We start from the raw sequence: 26,239 nt of genomic DNA, 5'->3' as shown, positions 1-26,239 counted from the left end.
TTCTGGCCAAGTGTCAATTATGTCATGACTATGACGAGTGACAGGGTGCACATGTGGAGGCCTGATCACTATTCCTATCTCAATGGCAAAGGTATCTGGTCATTGCATCGAAAGCCTTACCATCGAATGCATTTGGATCAAATGTGTTACATCTAAAACATGTACATTGAATGCATGTTTTTTGGGCGTAAAGGGTTAATTTTTGTGTAGGTGGATTTTTCAGGGTAAAAAACAGGGGTTTGTGGGTTTTATTTAAAAATAATAATAAAAAATGCTTTTGATGCACATTTTTTAGATGGAAAACATCTGATGCAAAGGCACCTTAATGCAAAGGATTCGATGCAATGACCATAAACCATGGTAAACGACGGAACCCTCTCCACTTTTCTACACCTCCAATGCAGCCGCCTCGACTGCAGGCGGGACCTACAGTATCTTCCTCCCATTGTATCTTTCTCCTGTTAGGGTTAATCCTGTCAGTAAAGCAACTAGGATAGGTTGACGCACACCTTGATTGATGAAAGCAGTACTAGCTTTGTTCGAGTGTAAAGTGTATATAGTTCAATTTTAGGGAGCATGGGAGAAAAACCAACTCTGACAACACAAGTCGTCTGGGTTTAACCTGTCAACACACTGCGAGGCTGCTTGTAGAATGTAGTACAATACGTGTATGAACACACATCATAAAATACATAAATATAAAAATAAACACATACTGGATATCCTGGAAAATGGATACATCCATTTCACATTCATCGCCGAGCTGAACCAATGTGCTATTACCTGCCAGTCACATTGGCCTGAGCGTTGGCCTGAAACTAATAGCCTTGCGGAGAAAAGTCCTCTAACATTAGTGCCAACCCTTCCTGACCCTCTACTTATTTCATAACTGAAAAAGGGCAATATGGAAGCAGAGCCTACTTGGTAGTGAAGTCATCCTCTGCCAGCTTTGCGTTGTCCATCTGCAGTGTCAGCCGGGCATTGTCCATCCGTCCAGTCACAATCTGCAAAGCACAAGCAAGGTTGTGGGTCAGTAATAGACTAGTATATAGTAGGTAGGAGTAGGTGCGCTTTTTGACAGATAATCAATACTTTTTTTATTGTGTTATATTTCAAAATAACTTTTCACACGACGTATAGCAAAAATTAGAGAACATACTCAATGATAACAGATAATAACAGCAATAAATTAGCCACCAATAATACAAGATTAAGATTATTAAAAAGGTAATTACAGAATGATAATTACAGAACGCAATAGTTACACAATTAAGAGAAAAGCAAACACACAACCATACAGATATTTAGTATAGACAATACTAAGTATGTCTAATTCTCATTCAATGAACGGGAAGAAAGTAACCAAAATAGAAAGCATCATTACATAATGCAGCCACCACAGAAGAAACAAAATGCAATTATAATTCTGTTAGTAACTTCACATTTTCTTCGAACTCCTTGAGGCGAAAATTTGCCACCTTCCAAATCTGGGTTACTGCAATTATTAAACACCTATTCCATCCAGCTAAGCATCAAAACCTTTCACTGGCAATATCAGTCAGATCATATTAATATTTTACAAAGTATTTCCCATAGATAGGTATCATGTTCTTGCATCAAGTAAGCACATGTCTTATGGTTTCCTTCTCATTTTCATTACAGCACAATCTGCACATCCTCCTTTCCTCCGGGATTTTTAGCCGTGCTCCCCATACCCCCAGAACATTGAGTCGGTTTAGCCTCATATCCAAGAAAATATTTCGGCTTGCCGTATAGGGCATTAGCTTTAGGTAATACTATGTTTTTTTTTATACAGGAATGATAATTTTGCAAATGAACATAAGGAGCTGAATTCAGCAGCCCTGTCATTGCTGTGGGTCCAATCCCACTTTTCCAGAGAGTTTTTCCGGGCCTTCAGTACCACCGCCTCACCATAAACCCATTTTGGGACAAAGGGGATTCTTTCAAATATATCCTGGATTTTCTTCTGGAAGGTATTCAGGGCCCCCATATTTCCTCCCTTCAATCCTTCTCGTAGGATATGTAGCAGTGTACTTTGATGTGCATACATTATTTTAATATATAACTTTGCCATGTTGTAGTCAATTTGGGTAGATAGAGATATCAACCCCATTTCTAACCGAATGGCCTGAGTCAGCGTATAGTTTGAGAGACCTAATATTCTCCACCATATCACACCCTCTGTCACATCTGCCCAATCAGACCAAAAAGAAAACGAGTCTTCCAAGGCAAACGAGAACATTGCAACCAATCTTTGCTTGTATATGTTAATGATTCCCAATAGACTAAAACTCGCTGTTTTGTTAGAAAAACTTGTAACTGCTGTTAGAGTTGCTGTTATCTTAGTTTGTTTGCTCTTTTGAACTAGCAGGTTCATTTTCTTTCTCTCACCACATATTTCCTTGATCAGATATTTATAGCTGTTAACTTTCCTTATAGATCCCAGTGAGCAAAGTATGGTCGATTGAAGCAGTGTGATCCAAAGGGCATAAATTGTGTTTTTTTCAGATTAATAGTAAGGTCATTAGTTTCTGTGTATTCGCACAGGGATGCAGCACTATTACAGATGCCCACATACCTATTGTCCATGATTATAATATCATCTGCGTAGCAGATCCACCCCACCTTATGTCGCCCGATTTTGGCTAAGGCATTCATTTTGTCTTTAAAAATATAACCAAAATCAGACATGAACAAATTGTAAAAATTGGGTGCTAGTGCACATCCCTGTCTTATGCCTTTAGAGATGTGAATGGATTCAGATAGGGTACCTCAATTATCCAAGCATACCCTCGACCTGCTGTCGTCATAAATCATCATACAGAAGTACAACAGATTTGATGGCATACCACAAACTTTGAGTTTCATCCACAGTCACTCCCGCTCAACCGAGTCAACAGTGGAGGTGAAATCATCGAATAATACATATAGTGGTAGATTTTTGTTGCAGTTAGCCTGTTCTATTAATGTGTTTAGTATAAAGATATAATCTACCGTTGCACATCCTTTCCGAAAACCGGTCTGAGCTTTATCTAAAATATTGTCCCTAGCAATCCTCTTATTAATTTCCTGTAGGATCATAGTACAAAAAATCTTGCTAGGGACATCAGTAAGAGCTATTAGCCTATAGTTCTCGGGGAGATTATGCAGGCCACTCTTAAAGATAGGTATAATATTAGATAGAGGTCTTCCAAGAGTTTGGCAACCGCCCTGTATCAATAACTTTTTGGAAAAGTATTATTAGGATATCAGCCCAAATTTCCGGATTTTCTTTTAGGATGATATTACGTAGACCATCTGGTCCCGGGGCTCGTGAGCTCTTTAACTTCTTAATTGATAGCACAATATCATCCCTACATATGGACATTTTAGCTATAAGACATATATCGAGCTTTGGAGATTCACCTTGACATTTGTTTGTTAGAAAATGTACCCAAGTGTGACTGTCGATGGGGATCAGGAGCTCTGGGTTACAGCATTATTCATGTTTCTAAAACAGGCCCACATTTTCCTAGCATCACCTTCATTCAGCAGCCGGACTATATGTTGCCAGCTAGCATTCCTCTTTGATGTTCGATAGACTTTAATTGCATTAAAGTACTTATTTTGAATCACCCTTCTACCTCTATAGCGTGCTTTGGGACTTAAGCAGAGCTTGTTGCATTGTCTCAGATTTCTTCACATCTCCCTTTTCATATCCCTTATGTTTTTATCAAGCAGTCTGTTGTTAATGGCATTGTTCTTTAAAGGACAGACATTCCCTGGAATAGGCATAACATTGGAGAGATTATTAGAAATCCAAGCTACTATATTATCCACCGAGGTATGGAGAAACTGTTCAACTTCAATGTTTTCACACCAGCTCTTAGCTTTGGCCAAGTTAGTGTCAGACCATCCAATTCTAGTGCCATTACTACAGGTATATATCTCACCTACGGCATCTGTCGCGGGGGGTGAAATATCCAGTTCAAGTCTGCCTTGTAGGAGATAATGATCACTAAATGTGTTGCTCAGAGTTTCAAAGCTTTTAGTCTGGCCAAGTAGCTTGTCACTTAGACATTTACAGTCAAGTGCAGAGGTATGGGCGTTGTTTGTCCTTGTTATACTGTTGGGGGATTTGTCATGTCTACTTCCATTTAGTAACCCTAATTCATTATCGTTAATGAAAGTTCTCCAAATTGCTGCTTTAGTTAGTATGCCTATGTCATCGGCTAACAAGTTAGCATTAAGGTCACCTCCAAGTATAATATTCATTTCTCCCTCTACCACGGATTGGTTGGGCAAAAAATCAAATATAGTTTGTTGTATAGCAAATGTTTGGTCCAGTCCTGGGGGATCATATATGTTAATCAGCAAGATTTTACAGTTATTAGACAGGTCAGCCACTAATATTAACACACTAGAATAAGTTGGCAACAGTACACATTCTTGAGAATTTGATATGTTGGAGACTAAAATGGTAAGGCCTCCGATGGGGCGGCCCTTTTCTCCCTTTTTTGAAACATTGTGATTCACTTTGAAACCTTCAAACACTGCACCCTTCAATAGCCATGTTTCCTGCAAGAGAAGAAATAGTGCATCTTTTAATAGGTTGAAAGACCCATTTTCTGAGAAGAGATGGGAATGGCCCCTCTAATTCCAGGATATAATAGTGGAATCCAATCATTCTCTATTGGATACTGGTGGCAAGAAGGAGCATAGCCATTCCCAATGTGATTTGTTTATGTCATTACCCATTTTGGCAGCTTTTGGCCGTTGGTCATCTTTGGGGATTTCAGAACAAGCAGAGTTGCTACTATGGCCTTCTACCTCATTCACTTTCACGTCCAAAAGATAACCATTACGCTTCAGTTCCTCTTTATATTCTCTCACAAGACTTACCACCGCCTCAGAATAGCAGTGATTCAGCTAAAATTACCCTTACAGGGCTCAACAAATTTAAAATCGCCACTTTTCAATATTCTTAGCTGGAGTTGCCTGTTTAGGGCTTCCAGCAACACCCTTCTATTAATCACAGTGGTATTTCATTTATTTGAATAGGAGATAGTAAACTACTTTTTATGGAGAGACCCATTTCAGGAATTCACAGTATTAGTAAACCTTCCGGGCTTTGCCTCTGATTTACCAGGGGTTACCCAGTTGTCTTGAACTATCTTAGAAAAGGTAACCTTTGATTTTGTGATGGGCAGTGATATATCTGTCGATTCGGCCGTACTGCAGCTACTGCTCACATATGAAACGCCAGTGTCATTGGTAGAGCTATCACTACTACCCTGACACACAGTTTCCTCAGCTTGCGCATTACACTGTTTAGTGGAGCTGGTTTTTGTTTTATCTGCGCATGATGTTAGGGTGCCCTTTTTTTCTCCACTTATTTTTTCCGCACGCTTTCTTGCATTTCTAGCCGCTCTCTTTCTCTCTCTTTTTGTGCGATTATTCTTTGTTACTTTGGTTGCACTTCCCTTGTCTGCCAAATTATCGCCTTCTTAAGTCATTTTCTCTGATTCTCTAAGTCTCTTGCGTTTCTTTCATTTCGATAGGGGACGCCCATTCTCACTTTCAACTCTCTCTCTGCCAGTATTTCAACCAAGGTGGAATCTAGATGTACTTTACACATGTCTACAATTGGAACAATCATTATTGGAACTTCCAATCTTATATTAGATTCTCCCCGCTTATTGGAGGTATTAGCCTTCGATAGTTCTTTTAATATTTCGGCATTGTTCCTGGCTTGTGCAGCAGTCGTATAGCAAAGCCTTAATAATATTTTAAGTGCAAAACTAGTTGCTGTATTGTGGGTGTCAAGGTCTTTGAGTTTAGAATCAATGTTACATTTGCCACAGTCATGGTTAAGACTCATGGATACACTATCCTGTGCTGCCCTAGCTTCCTCATTAGTAGCGCCTACCAAGCCTGTCAGGCGGGGAGAACAGGAGATTCTTTCCTTATTTGTATTCATTATGGTACTTGAGGAGATGTCCACAGTATTGGGATCAGGTTCGGAGGTGGCTTCCGAAGGCTTTACCGTCTCAGGGTTCCCAGACCTTTCTAGGTGGAGAATTTGGCCCTCCAAACTGTGGCACAGATTTAGTAGAGAATTATTATTATCAAACTCTGCCGTAATACCTATCTCCTCGCTCTTACTAGGAGTAGTAGAGAGTGGCTCAGAGTGTACTTGCACCACAACAGTCTGGTCGCCAAAGAAATCCGTAATCTTCTTTTCCTTGACAACAGGGGATTGAAGGCTATTGTCAGTTGTAGCCAAAGATTTCCCCTTATTTTTGGGTTTTTGGGTGATTTTCGTATTTTTCAGTTTACTCCTGAGCTTCATTCTATAATTTCTGCTACGTGCACTATGTGGTGCCAGCTAGTTCTACAGCTCAGCAGCAGTATAGTCAAAGTACGCCGACTCAAAAGAAAAGTTCCACAGACACCAGCATTCGCTATATCGAGCTGCACGGAGTCGCATGATCAAAGAAGTTTCACTCCCACATACTCACGCAAATCCACAGGCTGTACAATAGGTAGTTTGGCTTTCCTTACCTATGTGTAGAACGCCTGCCCTTGTAGAATTCCGTTTGTAAGAGGTTAGATCCGTGGAGCCCTTGCACGTAGCCCAAACAGCCAAGACAGTGTTACAGATACCACCCCCTTGACTCCACTATCAGGCTTTACGCCGCGAGGGCGAGCAGCTCTGAATTTATTCCAATTGCTTCCTGGTGGGCGTGTCCAACGCTAAGGACAGCCTTAAAAGCACCGTGCTGTATGGGCCAGAAGTCGAGCAGGTAAGGGAAGCGTATCGTAGTCCAAACACCTTTTCCTAATGCAACAGCCAAAACAGTATTACAGATACCATGCCCTTGACTCCACTATCAGGCCTTTTTCAATACTACATTTAAGTAAAGCTGTGTAACACAATCTAACACAATCTTAGGATTTGCCTGTAAGAGTCTGGGGTCTCCTCCATCCCCACAATCACACACTCCTAAACAATAATAGTTTCAAGATACCTCTGGGTTTTGTGCGCTATATAAATGTTCAAATAAATAAATAAATATTTTTAGCAGAAATAATTTTTTCCATGGCTGCACCCGAAGGGTGTGTTGTAGAAAAGGCATTTAGTTTTGTGTATGTTTAGATGTAAACAAGGCCTACCATCCTTTCTGAAAACATTTAGGTAATTTCCTAAAAGATGGTCCTGAAACAAAGGGCAGCCAAAACCACTGCAAGCGCCAGGGTTCCCGCACTATACCTATAGTTAATTATAACCCAATTAATAGCCAGAGGTTGCTAAGCACAAGGGATTGAACCTGTGTTGCTTCGTGGTGTCTTGCTTCCAAGGCAAGTGTGTTGCCCCTGAGCCATCCTCCAGAGGCTGAGGAAATACCATAACACCTTGTCAAGTAGTAATGGCAGCAAATGAGCCAATGATTACCCGTCATTTGGAGAAACTGATAGTCACATAGTCCCAGAAAGTATCCAGTCTATTTGCTGCAGATAGGTCACAGCATATTTCTTGTACCACACTTGCAATGACATTTTTCCAAAAACCACAGCAGTGGTGTTTGGATGAGGCAACATGGGATGGAGAGAGGGTGGCGGTGTGAGGGGTGTCTGGGAGGTTCTCCACTGGTATGTCCAGGGGAAAAAAAGAATGGTAACAATTTAGCAGTCAAAATAAAAATCTGGGGAAAAAACACATGGAAGTGTCCGAGACAATGTTGATTTCTTCTCCATTTCACATCAGATTCAAGCCATAATCAGCAATGTATTCAATCCAAAATGCGTTGATCATTGTATTATCCTGCCATGGAATACTTATGAACTGGTGAGAAATCAACTTTGTCTGGGACGAGCAAACCACATAATTAACCAGATGACTAGTAACACTGGCTCATGGGTTACCATTGCCGCTCTGGTAGGTGTTATAGCGAGTGAGCACCCGGGCTTGGCATGGGTACTGCTTCAGTAGTTGTTTTGCCTGGTGTTCAATAGGCATCAAGGTTCTGCGCCATAACGTGTCTTTTTAATTTTATTTATTTATTTATTTATTTATTTATTTATTTATTTACTTATTTGTATAGCGCCAATCGCTCACAAGCATCTGGGCACTAACATAAAGACAGTTGGGACAAAACATATAATCACGGGACAATTAGCTCGATTCTGAGGTTGGCTTTACGTCTGGTAAGCAGTGATTTATTTGAAGACATGAGTCTTGAGTTTTTTCCGAAAGCTTGTGTAGTTGTTTTCTAGCCTGAAAGTGAGAGGAAGATTATTCCACATGGTGGCGGCCTTATTGTGGAAAGCTTTGCCCAAGTCATTTGTTTTCTTCACTCTGGTTATCTTAATTAGGCCTTTGGGTTCCGACCTGAGTGCGCGTCTTGGCACATAAGTAACTAATTTACTTTTAAAATAGGATGGAGCCTTCCCGTATATGCATCTGTGTGTTAGTGTCAAGGATTTGAATAGTGTTCTGTCATCCATCACTAGCCATTAATTGATTTGAATATTTATTGGTGGGTATTTATAATAAGGCAGTGGCCGTTTGTTGTTTCTCTGATAGACTAGCCAAGAGTTCAGCAACCTGTGGCTCTCCAGATGGTTTGGACTACAAATCTCATTAGCTCGCGCCGGCATGGTGATTAGGAGAGATCATGGGAGTTGTAGTCCACATCTTGAGAGCCAAAGGTTGCTGGCCCTATATTTGACAAACTCAGAATATGCGCTTGACTGTCAACAGTGAGAATTAATGTATCAAAAGTTATGCTCTTGATCAAGATGTGAAAAATTGTTTTTTGGACATATGACAACTGGAACAATTTAGGGAAAGTAAAAAAAAGAAAACTGCCATTATAATACAGTTTCCAGAACCTTCAAAATGGGAGGTTAAGCAATGACTCATTGGGAAGCAGCCAAGAGCAGACCATTGAACTTGTTGCATCTCACATCTAGACAGTAATATGCATTCGTTCTAGACACACACTATAACTGTATCTGGTGGGCACGATTCTGGACTAGACATTCCTGTCCCGCATCAAAGCATTGACAGCATGCTCACCTGAGGAGCCACAGAAGGTTTGAGCCATGCCAGAGCTTCATTGGGGTGGAAGGGAGGAGGCATGAGCGGAACTGTGTCTAGCTCAAGCAGTGAAGCTGGGTGGGGCTCTACTCTTGATGGTGTGTGCCAAAGGCAGGGACCAGAAAGAGGAGTGTTTTGTGTAAATTAAATGAAAAGCCACTAGGTTGGAGCAACATAGGAAATCTTCTTTGTTATGTTATCTTATGTTATGTTATGTTATGTTATGCTATGTTATGTTATGTTATGTTAATGGTTATTTGTATAGAGCCTTTCACCATTGTTACGGTCTCAGTGCACTGCAGGATGAACGCCCTCGGAAACAGCAGTCCAGCTAAGTGTAAATGGTCAGAGAAATAAATAGTGTGTGTGTGTGCACTAGATATGTATGAAGCTAGGCCAAACTTAACGTGGGGGATAGTTGCATTCTAATGCTGGAGGTGGTGTGCAGTAGTTGAATTATAATTAATGTGGTGCTGTGCAGTGAGTAGGGTGTGTGGGATTATGTGTGCAGCTAGGCCGAATTTATAGTGGGTGAGAGCTGCATGATAATGGGTTTTGCGTTGTGCAATGTGGTAAAGATAAAGTTCCTGATTGATGGATATATTTGCATGGAAAATCGGTATTTGCGTGCCAATCTGTGTGCACATCCATGTTCGGCGATTCATGGAAGTGATTTTGCAGGACTTTTCTGGGACTTGTGTGGACTCCGCGATAGGGGGCGGAACATGCAGAATGAGGACGAACACATGAAAATGTGGGTGTGTTGAGGGACGTTCCACGGCAAAGCAATGGCACGCACATACCAATGCAAAAAGAACTGTATTCATGGATTTGTACTCTGAACGTTATGTCATGAAAAATCACACACAAACCCCAAGACCCATATGCCACATGATTTATTTATTTATTTATTTTATACCTCACCATTGCCCATGGGAATCAGGGTGCAAAACTTACGGCATATAGACTTTTACGATTTGATGACTGGTTTATTCAAACAAGGTTGTTGTCTGGATTTTCCTGTAGACCTCATAGTTTGCTTCTGTTTGAATTGGTATGGGGAAAGATCTGCCGAATCATCTAGCCCTTTTGATCTGTGATGTGATCAGGAGGTGTGCAGCACTATAGTGCAGAGACCTGCATGGTGAGTATTTTTTTACAGTTTGCTTCAGATATAGTGGAGCCTCTCTATGAACACACTTATGCGTAAGGGTCAGTGTCTTGAATTTAATTCTTTTTTCTATTGGTAGCCAGTGAAGTTTCTTACGATACTGTGAGATGTGCTCTCTTCTTATTTCATTGAAAATTATTCATTGTTCTGGATGATCTGCAACTTTTGAATGTTCCCTTTGCCTGCCCCATTCAATAAGGCATTGCAGTAATCCAAGCGGGGTATAATTATGCCTCAGAATAAAGTATCACCATTTTTGCGAGATACTAAAGTATTGATCTGTCGTAGAATTTTTAGATGGTAATGTGTATTTTTTGTTACATATTCGACATGAGCATCTGCATTTGAAGATGCTTCAAAAATGGTGCCCGGGGTTTTTACCCTTTCAACCACTTTTATGTTGCAAGAGTCGATTGTAAAACTTGTGTAGGATGGGTCAAGTTTCTTTCTAGCCTGGGTAGATCCGAAGACGATAAGACGATAAGCTCAGTCTTAGAGCTGTTTAAACACATCCACGTTTGCAGATCTAGTAATGCAGTTTCAGTACCATAATTCCGGCGGAGACCCGATTGTTTATGGTGAAACACTGAGGTAGATTCAAAATGGGTCTGCAGTTGTTTAGTGCCCGATTTATCTAGTATTTTTAAAAGGAAAGGGGTGTTTGTTATTGGGTATTGGTTTAAGGGATCCTTCTCACTAAGCCCAGTCTTTGTAACAATAGGAGTGACCAACCCTTCCTTAATGGCAGTTGGCACACTGTTTTGAGCAGAAGAGGCGTTTACAAAACATGTGAGAAATGGAACAAAGATGTTACTATGCTTGAGAATGATTTTCGAGGGGAGGGTATCCTCGATGCAAGCAGTGGATCAGATATTAGCAAGCAAGAGCAAGTTATCTGCTGTAGTTATCTCTTGAAAGTTAAACTTTGGTATGGCACTATCTTCCAGGTCTCTTTACAGGTCTCTCCTTCTGGTTTTAGGGATGTCGTTGTTACCCCTTGTGCATTGTGAATTTGTTCATAGTCTAAAAGGACTTTATTTTGAAAAGCCTTTTGTACATTATCGCAATCTTCCTTGTTGGGATTAATACCTTGGGTAAGGGCACCAGGTTTCTCCCAAGATCTATACGATTCAAAAAGCTTTATGTTGCTATGTCCTGCTTGTTCAATTTGAGCATCATAGTATGTACATTTTGCTTCAAGAATCCTTTTTTTATAATTTCTTTCAGTGATTTTCCATTTCTCTCTATTTTCCACAGATGGGTCTTTAGCCCATGCTCCCTCCGCTTTCCTTTGTCCTGTTTGAGAGTTTTTTAATCTTCCATATACCATTTTTGTTGGTTTGGGCGGTCTCTAATTATCCTTGTTTTAATTGGTGCAACCGCTTCTATCAGTTGGGATATTCTGAGTTTGTACCTTTCCGCTAATATGTCTGGGGAGTCTGAGGTTTCTATCATGATGGTTTGCATACATGCTTTCAAATCCCCTGCCTTAATGTTATTATAGTTTTGGTTTGAAATTTTCTTAGGTAGTCCACAAGATAACCTCTTGGGTAAGGGCAGTACAATGGTACATTCTATTTTGCTATGGTCGGACCAGACACATGGGTTAGTGGAAAGATTGCAGATTTCAACATTACAAGTTGCCACCCATTCAAGTATGTGGCCCCAATGTGAGTTGGTTTGTTGTTTTGAATAGTAAATCCTGCATTGGTGAGATATTCTTCCAACTATATGGCTTGCTTGTCTTTTGTGTCTCCCTGCCATCGGATTAAATCACCTAATAGTATGGTTGAAGTATAAGGGCGATTTGAGGCATTAAGTTAAGAGGTCTCCGTTAAATGTAAGTATGTCAACGGGAGGTCTATAAAGTAGATAAAAACCAATGCTGGAGTTTGCTGTCTGTGTTATTTTAGCACAAAGGCTTCACATCCTGAACATTCAATTTGTGATTAAAAAATTCCTATTTCCTTTTCTGCTAATAATAGCAACTTTGCTCCCCTTTCCTTCTAGACGGAACTGGTGGAGCATTTTATATCCTTGTGGTGTCGATAGCTCAATACTGGGGCCACTGCTCTTGTAACCATGTTTCGGTGAGGCATAATATATCAATCTCATACTCTAGGATGTAATCGTGTATATGCAGAGAATGTTTGGTTTAGTACCTTCTATTAAGCAAGGCGAGTTTGAGGGTGTCGGAGGCTGGTTTACTAATTGCCATCTGTGTCTTTATGTTTGAAACTCCTAAGGTGTCTTCCAGGTTGTTTTTAGTGTGAGGTCCGTTAGACCTCACATCATTAATTATGATGTCAATATTGTTTCCTGTATCTTGAAGGGTTGGAGACTTGTTACCAACAAGCTTTTCAGAGGTTTGGTCGAAGTTTACAATTACCGCTCCCGCCATGTTAGCTTAATTAATCTGTGTAAGGCTATCTCTATTTGAAAGGAGGTCACATGCTTTACTCAAACGGGAGTCAGCCTGAGTTACCTTATTTGCCAAATACATGGATCTTAGCTTAGAGTCAACTTTTGCTTTCTCAATCATTGCATAAACAGATGCAGCGCTCATGTTTACTTACTTAGAAATGGTCAGAGTAACACTGACGGCACCAGAGCGCAACGGACTGCCACAGACCAGCTTGTCTTGTTTGCGCTGGCGTGTTTGTGCCTTGATTGCAAATTTGTAGTTGAAAGAACTACAAACCCGCTAGGAAATGTAGTTTTTCTGGCTAAGGTGCACGTGCAGAGCTCTGGCTCTGATTCAAGCCGCCACCAGATATATGCAAGTACTTTAGCTTTATAAAGCTCTTTAGCACAGCAGGATAATTATATAAAGACTTTATGATAGCAGGCGTAAAGTCCAAAGGCCCATAGGAAACAACGAGTGCGCAAAACACTGATCATACGGGTGACGGTACGTACAGTCGCAGGGGTGCACACAAGTTACGGGCATTGGTAACTTGCATGCCCTCTGTAAGTTATGATCAGGACCTCGTAACTTGGGTTGACACAAGTTGAGTGATGCTGATCGTAAATTGAGTGGTGCCGATCGTAACTTGGGTGTACGCAAATTAATGGGTGATCGCACCCAGTTCTCAAGGGTGCTGGATGGTCGGGCAAAGGTAGGCACAAATGTTGTGTAGTTTGCATGGGGGCATGTTGTGGGCGTTCTGGCCATGACTTGCATATACCGTTACTTTGCATGAACAATCCCATGACTACCTGGAGCACGCAGCAAAACATATGTGTGCAGGCTTGCACAGAGTCATTCTCAGAGCGCAGGATCTGCTGGATCAATGCACCCTTTTCCATGAACTGGGCCATATGTGTGCAGCTAGACTGAATTTATTGTGGGGGAGAGCTGCATACTCGTAATCAAGGTGCTGTGGAGGGCTGGTCTTCACAACTATATCCAAATGTGACACACAGCGGCTAACTATTGTGCACAACTACCGTGCAATTAAATCTTCTCTTTGTACATTTAATAAGTCAAATCAAACACATGCAGCCATCATTGATTAACATATGTGAATTGTTCAGTGTGTGTGCTTATGTGTGTGTTTTTCGTGAGTGTATGTTCTTGTGAGTTGTCTTCCAAAATGTGTAATAGTGTGCATGTATGTGTGTGTGTCTAGTGTGGCATGCACATGCGTGTGTGTGTGCGTGTTGGTGATAATGATGGGGCTTCTGATAATAGTTTTTTTCTGCCACAAGGTGAAAGAGTTTCTGGGCATGACATTCATGAATTAGTTGAGGGTAAAGTGAAACTTGCATTTTTATGAGAAATTTGAAACTGGTATAGCCATTTTCTGAAGGGAATGTGAATCAGGCATGGTGCAATATTCTGGAGGACATTGGAAAAAGCCATGTTGCAATTTTCTTAATTTAATGTGATACTGGCAGATCAATTCTCTGAGGGACATATGCAAGTGATAATAGAGGAGCAGCTGTATGCCCCTGCAGGAAATCCCATCCCCTGCCTCCTATATGTTGGAAGTTGGAGACTGTGCCATGTTTGACACCAGCTGTTGTGCCAATTCCGCAGTGAGTGTTTGAGAAAAGGTATCCCCTGAGAAAACTTGGAACTCTCGGCCTTCCTTCACTGGTGGAAGAAGTAAGGTAGACTGTACCTTCAGCCTGGGTCCAAATTAGTATTTCTTCTTACTCCTTTCAAAGTCGTCGGATGAGCTGTCAAGTGAGATGGGCCCCAGTGATTGGTGCAGGCTAAGCCTACCTCAATGAACCAATCCTGAGTCCCCATCAACAATCTTCTGGTATGCATGAGGTCAGGACCCGAGTGCTCAGCAACAAGACAGACAAGGAGTGACAACATATACCCAAATCCCACCCATTTTCCTGTCTGTTGTAGATCAAAGTGTCTCTCTAGTTAATGAGTCCTCACAGACTCTTGGTTAAAGCACAGGTTTCCCTTGAACTTTGTGATGGGAGCAGACTACCTCTCTCCCCAAAATCACATAGTTCTCCCCTCTGGCAGGGGTCTGCTCTGCAGGGACACATGTGGTAACTGCTGAAACCGGACAGGCCATTCACTGCCTTTCATTCAGAGAGGTGGGACCTCGCTTCAAGTTGACACATTGTATACCAAAGGGGCATTAGCCCCGTCTTTCCTGTTGTCTATCCGGCAACCAAGCCCCTTCAGGCTTGCTTCAATTATCTCATAGTATGCACTGCCACCAGCCGGATTAGACAAAGGGAAAGCAGATCCATGGAGCCTTTGATATTTAAATTAGACTGCTCTTGGCTGGAGAAAGGTGTGCCTTCCCCCTACTTGAGATACTTTGATGAACCTGTGGCTGTCACATTCCAGCTGAATATGACAGGGGAAGATGGCACCTGTAGGCTGTGTTTACCTGCAGTACACTTGACTATGCATTTTGTGCGGGAGCAGATAAAATGGGTGCGGAATGGCTGCACACATTTCTGTGAGGCTGATATCACAACATTCATTTTCATTATTAAAAAATCAAAAAAGCGCAGGCGAGCGACCCTCCCCGTGCAGCTGTTCCAATTCCTTGCATGTCCCCCAGCCTCAAAATGTGAACCACCACCCTACTGAGGGCCTGCTTTGTCAACAAGGCGAAAGTACCGGCTGAGGACATCTGCATGTCCATGCTGGGAGCCTGGCATGTCCTGGATGTCCATATCTAATCCCTTTAGGGATATGGCCCTATGCAAAAGTCTTGGGAGGATAGCTCAGGGGCAACATCCTCGTCTTGGACACAAGATGACATGGAGCAACACAGATTCAATCCCTGGGTCCGTGCTTAGAAACCTCTGGGTATTAAGCATGTTATAAATAACCAATTACAAACGCTTAGGGCTCTCCCCTTGCATAGCTATTAACCATCACAGAGGCCTGTGGTCCGTCTGGATCATAAAGTGTGACCCAAAGATGTAGGATTCTTTACGACCCACACAACTGCATATGCCTTTTATTCTATGACAGCCCAGTTCCTTTCCCTTTTTGTCAACCACTTGCTAATGTAGGCTACAAGTTGCTCAGTCAATAGTCACCAATCCCACTCATAGATGGCCACACACAGGTCAGCTCCCTAGATACCTGTCACTAGAAAACACATGTGGGTCATTGGCAACCACCAACCCTTCTCCTTCCCGAAGACCACCAACACACTCAATTTAAAATGCCGCCAGCAGTCTATGCAAGCAAGCATACTCTGTACTCTGACAGTGGGCCTCATTACGAGATTGGTGGCAGTCATGGCGCTATTTGCGCCATGACTGCCACCAATAACGGGACCGAGTCCGGTGTGGTGCAATGGGGACTTACCGGTCTAGTCCGACCTTGGCGGGACCGGTAAGTCCCCATTGCACCATTAATTCCCCATTCCCATCTGAGCCCCCATAGGGCTCAATGGGAATGGGGAAGGTGCAAATAACAGGCTCGCGAATGGCAAGCCCGTTATTTGCGGCCTTGTCCTCTAGGGGGACCCGTAAGGGACATGTCGTCTGACCACACGTCCCTTGCGGTTCCTGTTGGGGGACCTCGGAATCAGGCGGTAGGGGACCGCACCGGTCTCCTTAGCGGTGCCCGGTATCCCCTACTGCCCGACTCGTAATGAGGCCCATTGTGTATATACATGCATTCTCCCATTCCCCGAGTAGCAAGACTGTCATCATGCAAGTTCTCCCAGCCATCCTACTGGGAGTTAATCAGTGAGTCACCAGGGTCTCAGGTGCTTCAAGTGCTCCTTCACACTCTATCAGATCTCAACTACTCCCAACCCACATATACTGTGAAGAGGGATGGGCAAAATCACCCCCTCCTCCCCCACTGATCAAGTATATGATGTGGAAGAGGAAACAAAGATATTGTGACCATCCATTCTATTTTGCACCAATCCCCAGTGCTCCAATCATTGACAAGTTTGTCAAGAGGTACCAATTCAGCCAACCTTACAGACCAGGGGTGTTACTGAGCCTACCTAGAGTGGATGAAAACCCTCAGGTGGCAACTAAGGAGACTTCAATTGACAGTATCGACTAAAGCATTAAGCGGTCATGTTACTGACATCATTAGCGACACCACGACTTAGCACCATTAGACAAGAAGCACACGTGCCATCTGCACAATAAAACATACGCACACATTCGAGTACACGAAAAACATGGATGCACAGCACTATAGTTACAGGACAGTCACATATACATACTGTCATTGCTATATTATTTTGGCACGAGCATAAACGCAGCAATGCAGAAACCACAAGACACAAGAGGTCCTGACTGAATGCTTGCAGATGCATATATGCAAATTAACCTTATGGAACTGCAGGAGCACCCAATGGACATGACACTCCAGAGTGACTAACATATGGAGAATATAGAGTAGCACAAAGCTACAGAGCCATGATATGGCTTAGGAAATCATAGCAGGCCACAGGCCCTTGCCGAGAGCTGAGCTGAATTCAGGCACCACAGGAGAGCATGAGGCCTCCCTCTTGAACAGCCTCCCGCCTCTCTGAAACTTGTGGATAAACATCTTCAGTTCCGGAAGTGCCCCCAGACCTTCCTCTTTGCTTCTGCCTTTGCTCTTGCTCTCCCCTGTTGATCTGTGTGCTTCAGCACCGGGCAGCAGGTTACCCTATGATTTTCGGGCCCAGGTCCCTGCCCACCCAGCCACACAACCACATTGGCTCCTGGCAACCCTTGCACTTGGGTGTGTATCTGCAACCTTACAGTCCCCTAGTTGCACTTATTAGATACCCCTTGTCTGTGCTTTAACCTTGCATTTGCACCTGCTCGCTGCACTAGATGTTGTTGTTTTTATCACGTGTCCCGCACTGCCCCTCCCCTCCCCCTTGTACTTTCCCATTTTCCTCTCCCCTGTACTTGTGTATTCTCAATGTTACTGGGCCTAGTGTGATCGTTGTTTTGTCATCCCTTATTCCCCTCCCTTGCCTTGTCACACTCTGAAACACTTGTGTATGAGCGCAATACAAATAAAGTATCAAATTATATCAAACGTAGCTGAATGCCAAGGCCAGAGATCAGAGTGACATTCAATTCCCTGAACGACAGTAACACCAGCTGCAGTAAACAAATAATTCTCCAACATTTATAATAATTCAGAGCTCAGAAGGGGCACAAACACAGACTCTAGATACGTTACTCGCCAAGCCTGGATGATGAATCGAAACCGGCGCTGGGAAGAGAAGCAATCTCACGCCACCAGACAGAAGCTTGCAACAAAGTCATTATAGCAAGAAGACAATAATTTCATGATATGAATGGCACTCTCATAGACTAGGTGGTGCACACAAGTTACAATGCAGACACATAGTTATACTTATTACCTTGAAAAGGTACACCTCAAGCCCCGTCCTGGGGACAGCAGCTCTAGCCAATCATAGTTCAGGACCCTAGGGGTGGGTAGCAACAGGCAAAACCAATTGTAAGACCCTCAAAATGCAACATTGTGTAGAATTAGATAATTGAGAACCGGCTAGGCCAGCCACCTGACATGCGAGGGCCAGTGAACTAACATGTATAGGTTTGCTGGAGAAGGGACCAGGTTGTGACGACAGCGTGACGCAACTGGCCCACAAAACTGGCCTGCGAGCCAGGGAACATGAAGATGTCCACGGATTGTTCTTCTTTCCTTGTACTGATCCCTGTTGGTTTTGGCTTTAATAAACCACAGTTCAACTTGCTGCATGTCTGGGCCTGCATTCCATTTGGGGGGAAAGGTGTTGGGCCTTTCATGAGATCTGAGTCCGCAAACTCCTAGTAGCCCTCAAACCTATCTGGGAGTTTGTCCCAATAACTGCCAATGATACCCCAGAACCCCAGTCAAGAAATCTTCCTACCAGCATATTGCCCTATTGTATCCAGACTTAAACGTTTTTTTAGGGATGGCAGCATGACACAGCCACCCCTATGAATATGTCCTTATTTGGAAACCCAGTACTGGCACATATCAATCTCCTAATGAGCCCAGATGACAAAATCATGGGTAGATCCGCTTGGCCTGGCAGAAATGTTCTTCTGTTAAAATCTTGATTTCAATGCTTCTGTTCATGCCTTAGTTGAGAGCTTGCTTGCTTAAACCGGCACCTTGCCCTTTGTGACTTCACCTCACTCTACCAGTGCTCTGTACAGGCTGGCGCTATACCAACTGGAGCAACCTACTCCTCTCACTGTTTGAGTTTTGGTTGTAAGTCAAAACCCAACTGTACAGCTTTTAAATGACGTGTTCTGCTCCCATGATAAGAGTCCAGCGTTGTTTACAGTAAAGAAAGATATGTACACCCAGGGCATGAAATGTTGACTTTCGCTGCACGCTACCCAACCAAGACCCTGGACGCAGGCCAAGAACTCTGGGCAAGGCCTGCACTTTCTCAGTCCTTTGATTCTATGAGCATAGTGTGAAGCAGCTCTTGCTCTCCCTATGTGTCTTTAAATCCAAGAGTGCTGCCCGGGAATAACAAGATTTCACACATAAAAAACACTCCTCAAAAATCCTGTGTAGTGCCTAGGAGCTTTTCAATAAATAGCCAACATCCCCGTCCCAGGGGTCTGCAAATAAATTTAATTTGGCTTTAACATTGCATTTAATGCTAGAATCCAAGCTCTAAGTGCAAGGCCGGGTAGTGAACCCATGCTTCTCTGTGATGTCTTGCTTCAAAGTGATATACATTTATACAAGAATGGATCATCATATGTATCATTAAGATCAGCCTGTATAGGCCCATATTACCAAATTACTGTAAATGCAAACAGACGTCCAAGGCCAAACTATAATGATGTGTTATTATAAAGCATTTATGCTTAAGCGCTTCATATAGAACGAATATACAGACAATATTACCCGACTAGTATCACCATAATGAAAGGGTGGGTTGACCTTGCCGGGAGTCGAACCTGCAACCTGCAGAAACACACACATTGCAGCAGTGAGCGCTCAACCCACTGAGCTATCGTAATGGCTATAGCTATCAGAAAACCAGCCTCTCCAGAAACAAAGAGACACATGCTGCTGGCACAGCCCTGGAACCTCAATTTACTAAAAAATAAAAACATGTTTTTTTTTTTTAGAGGTAGCAAAGGAGACCACAGGGGTAGCAAGGAAGACCTTAGGGGTCGCGGTGTGACATCTGGTGACCCCTAAATGACGTCCCTGCTTCCAAGACAAGCATGCTTGCCCTGAGCTACCCATTTGCCCCATGCGTACCAATGACACACACGATCCCTTTCCATTGACTCCGCTGAGTTGGGTCCTTACTGCAGCTGTAGTCCAAGGCATCTGTATGCAGAGCTCTAGTCGGGGGTACACTGCGTTCACCCACTTTTTTCAGAGGGCGGATGATGTCCCCCCTGGTATTTTAGAGGCTTCGTGTAAAACGAGAACATTTCTGTCTTTTTACATTTACACCGACCTCAGGACTCTAACTGTGGTCACTAGGTAGGGCACTTTATCCCTACACCAAATAACCTCATCAAAACGAGCACAAAACTAAAGGTGAAGTGTCCCATTTTGGGACTGCATGTTTCCAGGGAGAACATTGGCATTGGTTCATGGAGTTTAACACAGTCACACATTTTAACGTTTTCAAAACACTATTAGAGGCAAAATATCCTCCCTTGTTTTTTTTTTTGGGTTGATTTTACCAAAAGCAAATGAGTATTCTTATGCAAAGCCAAATGAATGACATTTGTATATTTCACCTTGATATCAGTTGTCGAAGTGGGTGGGAGCGGTCGGGAGCAGTGCTCCTATACTTATTTTAATTAGGTTTTACCGTTCCTATACTTTTATTTTAAAAAGAAACCTTTCCGGAACGGTTTCGTTTTAAAATAAAAGTGTAGGAAGAAGTTGAAACGTGCACGTTCAGTGCACTGCAGTGGACGTTCCCTTAAACAGTAGGCACATGTGTTTTAGGATTTGTACTGTGCATGGGAGGGGCGGTGGCGATGGGGGTTGTGGGGAGCGGCGCGGACCAGTAGGGAACATAGTTCCACTACTTCTTTTCGTACACTTCGACCACTGCTTGATATGCTAATTTCTGGTGATGTCACATCCCATTGCGTACGCCAATTAGTCCCCCTATGTATTTTAGGACTTGACCTTTGTCTGTGTGGTCAAAGGTTGCCGACTGCAGCCCTATCACTAGAAACTACTAGGATGGATTGTTATTTGCTTTTGCATAGAGTGCAGACCTAGTCTCGGGAAGCAGGACTTCACAAATGCATCTTTCTCTTGCATTTCTCTAATGAACCTATTCCTGGCTCATTACTCAGTATTCACCACAGATACCTCATTGAACATGCTCAATTTGAACTGGGTATGCAGTTTTTTTTTTCTTTTTTATATAAGTCAGGAAAGCCCAGCAAATTAGTTCTTCTGTGTCACGTCTTGAGAGTGAGACAGAGAAAAAACGCAACTCTGATGTGTAAACTGTTTAGATATAAAATCTCAAAAGACAAGCGCGCCAAGTCTGATTATGAGAATTTCTTCTTTTTAATTAATTCCAACAAAATTACATTCCACCCTTGTGGGTCAGCCCTTTTTGATAACACGTGTTTCGGCTCAAGTGCCTTTTTCAAATCTGAACATTAATTAGCATCTGCTGTGGAGATTGATGTGCTACCTGCAGGTCACAGGTTTGAATCTGGATAGCAACACAGCAGCCTTGTATCCTTTGTAAAGGCAATAAAATAAGTGGAGCAGCGGTGGTCCATTATAAAATGTCAATGCAGTCACGCACCAGTGTAAGTCTGAAGCACTCACTCACATATCAGACATGCCATCACTCACCTATCAAACCTGCCGTCACTCACATATCAGACATGCCAGATCCGCATTGTTGTAGGGCATTACAAATACATTATGGGAAGTTCTTAAAGACTAGATGAAAAGGCCTGTACATAAACTTGGCATGCTGCAGGATTCCTTCTGTGTCAGCTTCACTCATGAGTACCATTATCAAAGGATGGCTAGTTCAGGCGTCATGCACTCCCCGTTAACATGAGGAGCACCTGTTCGTCGTAAGGACGAACCCCTTGCAGGGGCCACTCAGCCATTCATCCTTCAGAGTTTGTTAAATGAGTGCCAATAATTTGGGTAATATCCAGTATTACAGTGCTTAGAAGAGAGAAGAATCCAGTGTGAAAAGCTCTAGAAGACACACAATATTATTGTGGTTGAGAAAATTAAGGGCCTGATTCATGGAATTGTTTGCACAGTTCAAATTGACTTTGCACTTCTGAAAAGTGTCTTTTTACTGCCGACTAAAACCCTGATTCATGGAACCTTGCAAAGTGTATTGCTGCAGTGCAAAGTCCGTGCAAAGTCCGTGCACAGGGGTAACAGAGCAAAAGGCTTGGCTGGAGGCTTTGGTAGTTTTAAACAACATTCTGAAGAAATCAAGACACTACTAAATAAGGGCAGGTTTGAAGGAACAGTTATGATCTAGGTTCCCCCTATGTGGAAAAGGGTCAACATATGTGCATTTCTTTGCTTTTAGATGTGGGAATGATTTGGCATTTATTTTGCTTGTGTTTTGTATATACTGGTGATGTACCTTGTAATGATCTATTTGAGACAGGTAATTACTTGGGTGTACTAGTGAATGCTACTAGATATGGTTTGAGTTGCACTGTGGGCCATTTAGTAATGGGCATACGCCCTGGTCTTATCGTTTATACTTTTTGATACATTGTAAAAAATAAATACTTGTTTAATCCAATTTGTTTGCACAGCAAATCCGGTTGCTATTGTGTGACATGGAGGCCTTGATCCGTTTCTGTATATGATTGTATGTGATAGCCTGGAAGAGCAAGGCCTATTTAAACAAGCCATGCCTATTCTCCATAATTCCTTGTCCTCGCCTTTCTGGAAACCCCTGGCAAGGACAGTTTCACAGCCAGGTAGGGGGTTTCCCCAAAGCCAGTGCTTCGATATTGAAGCCCCACAGCCTCAGTGTGACAGTGTGACAGGGGACCTCTGAATCAGTTATTAGTGTGATGTCTTTAAAATTATGTGCACCCACGACAGCATATATCCCAGCGAAGAAAATGGAGAACCCCACCCCCAAAATCACTTTTGATATTTAAAACAGTGGACAGTTATGGTCTCCAAAATATGAGTGTTTCTTTTAGAATAATAATTTTGAATGTTAGTACACGTGTGTGTTTAGGAGACACATGTCAGCGTTATGTGGGGTGAGAAGTTAATGCTATGTGAATTTGATTTTGACTGGAGAATGTACATATTTGGAGAAGCATGCAGGAGTACGGAGCAACGCGCAAGGCAGTGCAAACTAGGCCTGCGCGCTTCCTTGTTTGCGATACACTAGACGTCCCATAATACCCCCAGGATGTGCAGAGCCCGCTGAGCCTCACGTACCCAGGGACAAGCATCCATTGTCCACACCAGCTAAATGGAATGCAGGATCCCCACATCCGGGTGGAAGAGGCAGCCAGTTGGCAAGTGCTCTTACTTCCTAGTGCACTCCAACACTCAACTACGCACATGCGCTGTAAAAGGGCTGGCGCACGCGGCAGACTGGCGTACAGGGAAACCTGGAGAAAGCCCAATGCTTCAGTGCTTCTGCAAGCTTGGCAGAGTTATGTTACGTTATGTTATGTTATGTTATGTTATGTTATGTTACTGGGATTTATGCCATGCACTGATACCATTTGCATGGTCTCCAAGCCCTCTTGTGGATCTGAAAGAGAAGGGAGGTTTGGTTTGCAGGGAGGGAGGGAAAATGCAGGATAGCTCTGCTGCTTTGTAGATGCGTGCAGTTGGGAAGTACAAAGGGTACTGTGCCCCGGTCTGTTTTAAGTGGTCGGTTCCGAGGGCATAGAGGCATTTGTTCCCAGAAGGGAGCACACATACAACATTAGCACCCTGGCGGGTGGTGCTAGCCAATCAGGATGCTCGGAACGCAGGCTTTACTGTATGGTACAAGCCAACATTCTGAGTAGCCTGAAAAGCCAGCCCTCCTTTCCCTTCACCCATCCCCCTTCACCTTAGCACCCATGTTGTGCTTTTTTTGTAAATAAAAAAAGTAACTTACCTTGGATGTGTGGTACCAAGCCATGCAGTGCTGCTTTCCGTGAAGTCCGTATTCAAGTGGATGATGTCACAGTCAGGACACCAGCACTGTGTGGTGCCGTGCCTCACGTAAGGTAAGTTGTTGTTTTTTTTTAAAAAAGACGCCATTAGCAACCGTGTAGGAAACTACATGTGTGCTAATGGCGATATGCCCCTCAGTGCAAAAGCGGAAAGATGCAGGAAAACTCTATCCTCTGGACCAGAGTATTATCGTAAAACGAGAAACTGAAGAGATATCCAGAGAGCAAAACACTATTACTTACAAAAGTATCAAATTATTTTATTTATCATGATACAACAATTTGAACACGTCAATTAATGGCATTCTACTTTGTAGAGCATCAATAAATCACGTAACACACCAGCATAGATGAACAAATAACTGTGACTAAAATACATCCATCTCAACAAACATTCATAGTGCAGCATCCAAACCATACATCATACATAGTGACAATCAACCAACCAACAATGGCTAAAAAGATAACTAAATTAATTAACATTATTTGCCAATTGGGAGTGGGACAAACATTCATCACATCCCATTTGATTATTTTAATGTTTACAAATATATTAAACAAACAGCAATAGCATTCATTTAAAACAATCTATCACAAGGGCGGATCTGTCAGGAGAAGTGTTATGTAGATCACATCCCTAAAAGAATGAACTCAACCGGTTTCGACGTAGAGTGTGTAGTAAACAACGTCTTCATCAGGAGATACAAAGCGAGAAGCTGTAGAAAAAGAACATTACTACATAAATATGCGGCAGTGTCCAATCACATGAACTAAACTCAACAATAGATTGTATATAGCCACAATGTGCCACCTGTTACGAACCAATAAAACTAGACATTTGTGCTGGGGAAGTATATCTAAATGAGAACAACCCCAGAAGCAGGGTTTTATTTAGAAAAGCCAGAGGCGAGGCACCGACCCAGAGAGTGTAAAAAATAATTAAAATTAATAAGGTGCACCATAGGGGCCACAAAGGTCGAAATAGCCCAGGCAGGAAAACACTAGACACCCCCACATGCGGCATAACAATATCATGGCTAAATAGATGCAATGTGCTAGACTAAACAAACCTTATATAAGTAGCCATTAATGTGCAAAATGCCAAAGATGGATCGTATGCTGGAATCGTATCGCCAATGGAGTTGTGACTAGTGGAAAATGAGAAGTTGATTGAAGCACACATAAGGTAAAAAAGTGACTACAACAACCAAAGGAATCAAATGCGAGCGGTCAATTGTTACCTGTAGTTAACATGACACTGCTCTCAGTAGCCCCCTTCAAAGATTATGGTACGATGGCTTTCTGGAGGGTGATGCAACGAAGCAAATCGTGTCAGCAGATGTGCGCCTAGTGTACTATCAAACAAAAAATATTAGCCTAAACCGCATATGACAAAATCAAACTAAAGATATCCCAATAGAGTCATATACAGTTAAAAAAGTTTAAAAAGTGGCTACTAATTGAAAAATTAGATGGCTACTGGCAGAAGTCTGACAGACGAACTGTATACACAGGCATAAGTACGTAAATGAGAAGTGTCTATGATACTGCAGGCTAAGTAAAGCATGAATCTTCATATACAAATGCAGCCGAACTTGTATATTCATATAGACGACAAAACTTTGTCTCAGAACAAGGATTGTACAATACTAAAGCGGCAGTGTGAAGAGCGGCAGATCATGTTCGTACTTACTTGAAGTTAACACCCGGATTGGCGTGGGCGGCTGGAGTTACTGAGCACAGTCTAGCCGTAAATCTCAATGCAAACTAGGCCTGTGTAGGCATGCTACATCGGCCGTGTGCAAGCAGCCGACTGAAGCCGTCGCTGCTGTGGACGCAAGTCACGTGGAAGATCACGTATCCTCAGTGGGAACGTGTTGCGTGTGCGTAACAAACCCAAAACACGCCCAATTTAAAAACTCTATACAAGAAGGAGCAGTGTGACTCATAGAGGTGACATGGAACTAGAATGGAAACTATGTACACCATACAATATCTGTACAAAGAAATTATCTATCTGCTATTGAACTCCCATGTTTCCATGGAGTTCAGGCCTTTGTGGAGGGTGCCTAAATTAAAAATCCACATTTGTTCTTTGTAGGCCAATTTGTTGGCCTGCGCGCTTCCTTGTTTGCGATACACTAGATGTCCCATAATACCCCCAGGATGTGCAGAGCCCGCTGAGCCTCACGTACCCAGGGACAAGCATCCATTGTCCACACCAGCTAAATGGAATGCAGGATCCCCACATCCGGGTGGAAGAGGCAGCCAGTTGGCAAGTGCTCTTACTTCCTAGTGCACTCCAACACTCAACTACGCACATGCGCTGTAAAAGGGCTGGCGCACGC

The 26,239-nt window shown here is 42.8% G+C and overlaps 1 protein-coding gene and 1 long non-coding RNA gene across 4 annotated transcripts in view; both read right to left on the bottom strand.

The window, feature by feature from the left end:
- The window catches only part of LOC138521585 (keratin, type I cytoskeletal 20-like), a 153,277-nt gene that overhangs the window by 66,153 nt on the left and 60,885 nt on the right, over positions 1-26,239 (bottom strand). For both annotated transcript variants that reach the window (XM_069634530.1, XM_069634531.1), the window contains exon 2: positions 922-1,004. In XM_069634530.1, coding sequence (XP_069490631.1) covers positions 922-1,004 — 83 coding nt within the window. The remainder of the gene's footprint in view (positions 1-921; positions 1,005-26,239) is intronic.
- On the bottom strand, positions 24,131-25,716 carry LOC138521586 (uncharacterized). 2 transcript variants are annotated; one of them, XR_011283077.1, is made up of 4 exons: positions 25,585-25,716; positions 25,133-25,246; positions 24,962-25,039; positions 24,131-24,607 (listed from the first exon to the last, which is right to left on the bottom strand). It is a non-coding gene; the product is annotated as an uncharacterized lncRNA (long non-coding RNA). The 2 variants fall into 2 exon arrangements; XR_011283078.1 differs by lacking the exon at positions 24,962-25,039.

This window comes from Ambystoma mexicanum, chromosome 13 (assembly GCF_040938575.1).
Source record: "Ambystoma mexicanum isolate Mex_15411 chromosome 13, UKY_AmexF1_1, whole genome shotgun sequence".
Taxonomy (NCBI): Eukaryota; Metazoa; Chordata; class Amphibia; order Caudata; family Ambystomatidae; genus Ambystoma; species Ambystoma mexicanum.
The sequence above is the reverse complement of the archived record's forward strand: the minus strand, read 5'-3'. Positions and strand labels throughout refer to the sequence as shown.